Source organism: Sinocyclocheilus grahami, unplaced genomic scaffold (assembly GCF_001515645.1).
Source record: "Sinocyclocheilus grahami isolate Dianchi unplaced genomic scaffold, SAMN03320097.WGS_v1.1 scaffold114.1, whole genome shotgun sequence".
In the NCBI taxonomy this organism is placed as follows: Eukaryota; Metazoa; Chordata; class Actinopteri; order Cypriniformes; family Cyprinidae; genus Sinocyclocheilus; species Sinocyclocheilus grahami.
In genome coordinates this window covers 96036-105331 of record NW_015505293.1, presented here as the reverse complement: position 1 = coordinate 105331, position 9296 = coordinate 96036, and the positions used below count along the sequence as shown (strand labels likewise).

The window sequence follows — 9296 nt, the reverse complement described above, 5'->3', positions numbered from 1 at the left end:
CACTGAACAGTAAAGTTGAAGTTTATTCAACTTTATAATTAAATTAAATTCCATTCAACTTTATTCCGTTAAAGTTTATTTCACTTCGGAACATTCATTCACGGATTTGCGCTACTGTCTTCACACACACAGATGAAACTTACTAGAGAAGTGTGAAGTGTGACATAATATACCTCTTTAAATAAATACAATATAAATTCACGTCTCGTGTACTTTAATGCCCTTTGAATGTAACGTGTACGTTCCCTTGGAACTGGAATCATGGCGGAATTTCATGTTAAGTCCACTTCGCAGGGCACTTACGGTCGAATAAGACAATGCTTGAATACTGCTGCCTGAACAAGAGACCTCCTTACTGAAGTGAAAGTGTTGACTGGTGTCACTATCTCGCGAACGCACCGGCGGATCTCCACCAAATTCGGGGGATCCCTTCAGCTCGAGGAGCCCTCTCGAACGCCACCCTCCACGCGTCTGTAGCCCTCCGGGATCGCTTGATCGGTCGGTGCCGGACCGCGAATTTAACCACCTGTAACTCCCGAACCCCGGGGCTATCGGCGCGGGGGTTGTCTCATTCGAAAGCGGGCCTCTTAGACGTACACTCGATTCGCGTTCAAGAGGGTTCCTCGAGCTGAAGGGATCCCCGAAAGCGGGCCTCTTAGACGTACACTCGATTCGCGTTCAAGAGGGTTCCTCGAGCTGAAGGGATCCCCCGAAGTTGGTGCAGATTCGCCGCGCCGTTACGGAGATATGGCCGTTCAAAGTTTCAGTGGTTTTCCATAGACTTAAGCGTCAAAAGCGTTTCATCCAGGTCGCCAGTAGCAAACAATGGAGCGCGCTCTGCTGGACAAACTAAGTAATTACACCATTTTATCTGCGTTTTATGTTCTGTCAAAAAAATATATATGCCGACACCGATATATCGGCAACAGGCTCATATCGGCAAAACGATATATCGGTCGGGCTCTAATTAAAACACTGATGAAAATACCACTCTTATCTAAAATCATTATTGAAGCATGTTAGGCATTATAAAACCATTATACAATTATCATTTTGATACCAATTATACAGGACTCTGCATATTAACTAGGGGTGGGAATCGCAGGGTACCTCACGATACGATACAAATCACGATACATTTATAATCGATATATTGCTAGACAATCCTATAACGATTCACCACGTTATCTGTGAAATCTGTGATATCCTATGAAAACAAAATGACTGTGAAAAGGTTAAGTGCAAGTTTTCTCTATTTCAAATGTAGGCAAGCACACACTGCACACTTCTGCGCCGCATTACGGCTCTGATGAGGTTTTGTTTCGTCATCCATGCCATAGGTGCAGATTTATGTTTCTGCCGGTCGGTGCCCACTGCATAACGCGCCCTTGTAATATCTGAGAGAGAGAGAGAGAGAGAGAGAGAGAGCATCCAGTTTTGTTGACATAAAACTGGATGCGCCGGCGGCACTCATATAGTTAGTGAGGGAAATCCCCCTGCGATCCAAGCGGAGAAGTTAGGCTACTCACGGACTCAATATGCGCTCTGCAGTAATAACGTGATCGATGCCTACAGTCCAAGCTGATAGCTGTTCTGGGGCAGTTTTTTAGTTCTCATCTCCATAAACATATAAACATCAGTAGAGCTAATACAGTGGCTGGAAATCGGTTTATCCTTCGGTTCCTAGTGCTTCCCCATCTTCATAGAGAACGCGGTTCACGGTTGCTCAGAGCGCTTTGGAAAGAAGGTGGAAATGGTGCAGCCGCGATTTCCACGCATTTTTAGACGCTGCGAGTAGGGAAATCTATATGGAGCGCCTTATTGTAATAATTAAAATATCGATATTTGGCGCCAGATATCGATTCTCGTATCGCATGGAGAAGGACAACGATATATCGCCATATCGATATATTGTCCCACCCCTAATATTAACCAACATGCTTAATTTTCCCAAAATGCTTGAAATAGCTGTTCTAAATCAGACTTTATTTTGCTTTAGGCCATACTAAACAGTGTCATAATCCTTTCTTATATAAGCTATATATATAAGCTGCCATATACAAGCTGCACTCATATGTAAAATACAGCAGACAGACAAAACTTATGTACAAAAAGACAAAAACAAACAAATAAAAATTTTTTTTTTTAATTATAAAATCCGTAAATCCATGAGCTTCCACACCTTTTCCCTGCACCTACCAGAATCAACTGACACATTCTCAGGCTGACTAAGACATAGCTTATGTAATGCTTTCTACAAATGGACAAGGCCTTGCATGTAGAAACGGATAGAGGAGTGCTGGAACTTGCCAGGTGCGATGACTAAGTATGGAATTTCATTCTAGACAATGAAAAAAATCAACAATAAACTCTATACTGAATTAAACACAAAATAGAGCCTCCCCACTCGAAAATTATCAGTAACTGTGGAGAGAGTCACTGTGCAACAGTTCTTAGAGACATGTGCGGCCCATGCAAATGGCAAACTATGAAAAGTAGAAGTAAATGAAAATAGTCTAACATATTAAAAATCTATTGTAAGTCAGTGAGCACAGGAACAAACACCTAAGACAGCAAGTTTTATTTTCTCCTAAAGCATTTTTCACAAACAAGTTTAAAACTTGTTTTAAACTTTTAAAACTTTTAATGACAAGTTTAAAAGTTCAAAACCAGTTTTGCATATTGTATTACTACAAATCAACCAATAGATTAGCCAGCAAACATCTATGCTTACTTAATAACATTTGGTAATTCGTAAACTGAAAGAAATAGATTTCTATTCAGCCTTAGTGGGCATAAGGCTGCTCGTATTATCCCTCATCAATAAAACAATGGAAACTTGCAGATTCACTTCAGCTGGTGCCAAATGCAAATTTTTATTTACAGAAATCCATAATTTAGCTACCTACCTCCAGTGCTAAGGCAGTCTTGTCATATGCACATGGCACTCGTTTCTGGATCGCCTTTGCCATTACCGGCCCGTTCTGCATGGAAGGCAGTGGGTTGATGACAGCGCCGGGTGTGATGGGAGGAATGGGCGATGGAGTCTGAGGCTGAGCATAGGCGTGTGCTGGCTCAGGGATGCCATAGCTATTGGAATTACGTGAACCGTGGCCGGGCTGAGGCGAAGGCCTCACCAACTTTTCTACATAGGGAACGGGAATCATGCCTACTCGGCCTTCTTTGTTCTTGGCACTCCACCACTGCTCCTCAGGCTTGTCTAGAATAATTAGGATTTCACTCTTCTTGAAAGGAAGGTCTTCAGCATCGCTACCAGTGAAGTCATAAAGAGTCCGCACATACTCCTGGTTCTCATCTCCAAGTCCCCCAGACGGCTGAATAGGACCACTGGGCAGAGAGGTACTGGGGTACCTGTATTACAATGATGAAATAATTTTTAGGATTGAATAATCAACAAGAGGATTTTAAACAGGACATCAAAGGGGAAATGTTTAAATTAAATTTTTGCTAAGCGGTTAGTCTTCTGTAATATCCAATCCACTACTGAATGTGCACTTTCACATGTACAGTTAACTTCCTGGTATCTTGAATAGGAATGACTGAATTTATTTTTATTGCACAGCTCAATGAGAACATTTTAAAACATACAGGGAGGACATTCAGGGAAATTACAGATATGTTCAACTGATCATCTTGACAATAATAATACAAATAAATGTGAAGAAAAACCAGCAAAGATATGGCAAGCTGTTTTAATGGTTATTCATTAAAACCAGTAACACCTATTTTATGTTACTAGTATTTTATAATCACTCATATGCAAGCCAACAGTGATCAGTACTTTTCCCAATTTACTATCAGCATATTAGCCGGCTAAGATTTCCGATGATACCAATTTTGGATGGTGTTGCAAAACTGTCAAATATTATCCTCATACTGTAATAAAAAATAATAAAAAAATTGCAAGATGAAATAACTGCGTTTTGTCTGTTTAACTGAATACACGGCTTGAACCAACCATGTAACTTGTATCAACAAACGTATATTATTGCCACTATGGACATTTTCTTAATTTAGGGTGGCCATATGTGCCATTTATACGGGACACGTCCTGGCTAGGATTTTTATATTGCCTAAAACATCCAAAGTAGTTTGACCAATAACATGCAGGCATTGTACATAATCGACCAATCGAGGTGCGTGAGAAGGTGGGATCTACAGAGAACAATCAAAGTGATTGTGTTTGTTTGTTCGTTCGACTTGAAGCGGCGCTGCACAGACCGATCACTGTATGACACCAAAGTACCCTGAGAGTGATTCGAAAGCACAAGGAGCCATCTACTTTTTATAGCTCTCGCGAATGTCATACAACGATCGAGCTGCACAGTGCAAACAGCCAAAACCTAGATATTTTAGGCAATATAGAAGTCCTGGCAAGGACGTGTACCGTAAAATTGGCCCATATGGTCACCCTATCTTAATTGCAACATTAAAACATGCAGTTTCTGTGAAGCTAAGCAAACTGTTTTACTAGCTAGAAATTGCTGCTTTTTCAGTTTTACTAGTACTTATAAGATACCAATACTTACAAGATACTAGTATCTTCCCAATTGTTCCTAGCAATATTTCTTATCTAACTAGTTACTAGGGATGCACCAATGTATCGACCGATTTTTTATTATTTTATAGCCATCGGCATATCGGAAATAGCATGAAAAGGGCCGATACCAACGGTTTATTAATTAACTACATGGAAACAATGAGTTGTCTGTTGCATAATCCAACGTTTTTCTCTGGGCAAAATAATTAAATACAACACATCATAATCCAACGTTTTTCTCTGGGCAAAATAATTAAATACTTGCCAAAACAAAATAAAATCTGTGCAAAATATAGTTTGTCAGACAGCATGGTACGGCCTATGCAAATGTGACACTGACGCATAGTGAAATGCTCAGCTGTAAATTCATCATAGGTAATGTTAAATTGCAATGGCAATGCCCCGGAGTTAGTTTATCTGAGAGTATGTCACGAACCGCCAATTAAGCATTAGGCCTACATTTAAGTGAAAATGAATGGCAGGTTATATGCAGCTTTTTGTGTTTGAAACCAGCAAAAATGGCAGGATCGTGTAGAACATGGATTCACACAAGTTCACATTATGCACCTGCAGCATTTATGTGAATGAGAAAATGGAATAAAACTATATAGGCTACATAAAAAGCATATATTTCACTTAAATCATTAACAGATTAACAAAATGACAGAAAAAATTGTGCTGAGTTTGGCTCATTGTAACACGCTCGAAAGTTCACTGAAAGGAAAGCGGTTTTCTTTATTTTGCAAAAGCTTTACAGTTTTGAATCGCGTCAGCGACTCACACGCACATACAACATATTTTTGCTAACTTGACATCGCAGCCTGTTCATTATTATCAAAATAAAATACAGTTAAACATACATAAAAAGTTGCACTGCTCTAGTGGTCATTTTTCAAATATCGGCAGATAAGTTTTTCTGTTTGGCCGATGCGTTCAAGGCGGGACTTTTATTTTGACGGCGCTGAGTGCGGCAGCACCTGAGCACACAGTGCTCACATTTTCCCTGTTCACTGTCATCGTTCAGTTCTGTCTAATACGGATAGAAGTCTGTCTAATAATCGGATAGAACTGTTAAACAAAGGAATTAAAATGTATACAAAAAGTATTATAACGATTGCTTTTATATTATTAGTAAGTTAATAGAAAGGCAAACATTACAATACTTTCTCGTTTGCCGTCAGCATTCAGCAAATACTCATTTACATAATTTAAACAAATCTTTGAATGGCTAATGAAAATTTAATTTCACAAACCTTGCAAACTTAGTCGAATCCAGTTGTGAGATCTTGTGAAGTGTGCATGTGACCTGCATGATCGCGTGTTCTCTGCGTGACTTTCGGTCCGTGCAAATTGAATGCTATAAACATAAATTTGTGATTTCAAAATATGCTACACTTGCCCACTGTCATATTCATGTCATTTTCACTGTGTGCTTGTATGTATGATGTGTGTTATGAGTGTTACCTTGGCTTTATTTGAAAAAATATGATTCCCAATGCACACAAACTTCCCAGAATATTGAGTGCTCTGTTGGTTACAGTTTACTTCCTTTTTAATTATAAAATTATTAAAAATATTTATTTGTGGAAAATACTTACGTATTATAACATAAGTATTTCAAATAATTATTTTCAAATGATTTCAAATTTCTTAAACATTAATCAAAATAAATACAATTATTTCGGCTTTATATCGGTCATCGGGCTTTCCAAGATATCGGCAGTCAAAAAACCAATATCGGTCAACCACTACACTGCTCAATTTAAATAGTCTGTAGTACAGTCTGTGCCGTTCAGTGTAACCACCGCCTCACTGTGCTGTTATAGCCTATGTAAAGGATGATGTTTTATGTCGAAAATTCGAGTGAAGAACAAAGCCTATAGTTTACATAATAAATAATATTTTAGCATCCAGAAACGTCATGAATATGGAATCATTTGGATTCGTGCAGAATGAGAGTGGTGCAAACATTTTTAAATATCTTGAAAAAATAGGCCTACTTTAATGTCTTTAAAGCGTTGACAGTATTTTCTTTTGTTTAATACATTTGGACAAAATCTAGAAAAGATTATGCTGTATTGGCTATGACTAAGCGCAAGATAGGCAACCAGATCAAGACCCTCGTGTTTTTTTTTTCTTTTTGAATAAAGAAAAAGTTGTACTTTATTATTATTATTATTATTATTATAGGCAAAGAAAAAGTTTTTTAGATAACATTATATTAACCAGTATTTTTTCTACTCAAACTGGTTTCGGAACGGTAATAATACAGAGGAACGCAGGAACAGAAACGTTCAAATACCAATTCTGCTTTCTTTTGTTTTTAACCCCTTATTTATGCAATTCACCAATATCTGTATCGGCCAATAGTTGTTTGTTAAAATCAGTATCAGCCAAAAAAAATCAGTGCATCCCTACTAGTTACAACTGCTTTTACTTGTCATATTTTTAAAAAGTGGCCATTCTGACTGTTTAATTAAAAAAAAATCTTGTTAGTAGTTGTAACAATCTGAATACACTAGTACTAAGTAATTACTAGTAACTAAAACATAATTACCAGCACCTAATAACGACTTGTCACTACTGCACTCATTGTCACTAGTTGCAACTAGTATCAAGTATTATGAATCAGTACAAATATCTAAAAAAAAAAAAAGTCAATGGTAAAATTGAGAGGCACTAATCTATTAGATAAAAAAAACGAGAACTAGTAGCATAAAACAGATCCTTGATAGTTTCAATGAATGAATGTTTAAACGGCTTGCCATAATAAGAGGAGGGAACTGTACATTAGTGAGCAATGGGGTGTATGATGTGACGGTCAAAACGAAATGAAGCTCTTACCTTGGTGCTGGCTCTATCAGGGTGGTCGTATCCAGATAATGTATTTTATAGAACTCCAAAAGGCCAGGTAGATTATCAAACTCTTGGTCGCCTATCTTGAATCTCTTGTTTGGCAAAGAGTTGATGATATAGTGAGAAACTTTGGAGTTTTCGGACACCGACAGTACATAATCACCAGGACAGGTGGAGGAATCTCGCACCAAAAACATCCCGTGTCTCTGTCCCTGTAGCCTATTCTGCGCCTCCTGTCTCGAAACCGGCCCGAAATACCAGCTGGCTCGGTCCGAGGAGTCGAACCGTGCAGACGACATATTTGCTCAAAATACAACTGTGGCGAATTAATTCGAAAAAGAAAACCGAAATAAGCAATAAATTAAAACAACAAACGCCTATCCTCACAATCGACTAAACACTTTTTGATCCGACAGTCCTACTGAACCGCAACCTGACGTTTGACCGGACAGGCTGCGACTGGCGTCAACCAACTTTGATGCATCGCTAAATTTCCACCAACACAAGAATCACGACGAGCTTAGAACAGGTCTAAACAACCCCAAAAATTCGCAACGAACCCAAAAACGCGTATTTAGAATGAAAGTTCCCCTTTCCTCTCTCTCTCTTCCGTGAAAGTAGCTGCAGCTTGAGAGACAATATAACGCGTTAGCCAGCTAACGTTAGCCGTCCTCAATCACCGTCCGCTCAAGATGAGGCAAACAACGCCATAATAAGCTAATAACTCGCTCTGCATGACGATTCAAGGCGACGTATGTCGGTCGCGTCGAACAACGAGTCCTTCTTCGTGTATTAACACAAGGTACGGAAGAGTTTAGTCTCTTATTTAGACTCCCAACAGACTTCGAAGGCTGTAACAAAAATGGCGGCCCGCAACACGTCTTCACACAACTAATTGTGAATAATCTCGCAACAGAAAGTTTCCCTCCTTGCGCGGCGCTCCCCTATATGAGGCACGACGCTGCCACTCCACAAGACGACCTAGAGGACTTTTTAAAATGTCTATTTGTTGTGTTTTCTGTTCCTTCCCAGGATTGGTGTAAAAGCTGCTTCAGCTCCCCACCCCGTCCGAGAAATGGCGTCTGGAGGGCGGATCTGCGCGCGCTGCCGGTCTGTCTGATCACCCGTCACGAACGCCTCGGGCGGCTGTTACTTAAAAGGAAGAATCAAATGCGTGGCGTGCAGAGGCGCGGCATTTCAAATGCTCTGAACCGCAGATAATGAGGAATACAAGCCACTGACTATGAGATTGTAGAGTCTAGTGTGAATAATAATGTAAAAACTATGTGCTATAGTTGTGGTCAAACTTAGGATGGCCCGCATCTCATGGAGACCTGTTGTTGACATGGCAGTTGGGTTGTAAAAATACTTTTTCACTGCACTCTTAAAAATAAAGGTTCTTTATTGGCATCAATGGTTCTATGAAGAATCTTGAACATCCATGGAACCTTTCAAATGCAGAAAAGGTTTATAGTTGAAAAAAGTTCTTTAGATTTTTACAATTTTCTTCAAAATAGGAACTGTTCACTGAAAGGCTCTTTTGGGAATCAGAAATGGTTCTTCTATCCATGGCATCACTGCAAAAACACCCTTTTGGAACCTTTATTTTTAAGAGTGTAGGCCTACTTAAATAAAAGTATGGATATTTAGTGTGGAGATTTTAAGTAGCCATCTGTAGCCAAAACATTTTCAAGTTTAACTGTAGTTAAGTATTTAAAAGTAAGAAAGTCTTAATCAAATTTTAATGAGTACAAAAACATTAAGATTTCTTTATTTTTATTTATTTTTAGCAGTGACTAAAAGGCTGCTTTCATATTCGTCATTGCCCTCTGAAATTTCACGAGCGAAATCCAGTTATTCCAATAGGAATCTGCGCAAT

At 39.0% G+C, this 9296-nt stretch overlaps 1 protein-coding gene across 1 annotated transcript in view; it reads right to left on the bottom strand.

Moving 5' to 3' along the window:
* The window catches only part of LOC107589229 (crk-like protein), an 11964-nt gene extending 3229 nt beyond the window's left edge, over positions 1 to 8735 (bottom strand). The window contains exons 1-2 of the mRNA XM_016277599.1: positions 7406 to 8735; positions 2910 to 3372 (exon numbers count right to left, since the gene is read on the bottom strand). Coding sequence (XP_016133085.1) covers positions 2910 to 3372; positions 7406 to 7716 — 774 coding nt within the window. The 5' untranslated portion in view covers positions 7717 to 8735. The remainder of the gene's footprint in view (positions 1 to 2909; positions 3373 to 7405) is intronic.
* Between the last annotated feature and the right edge of the window lie 561 nt (positions 8736 to 9296).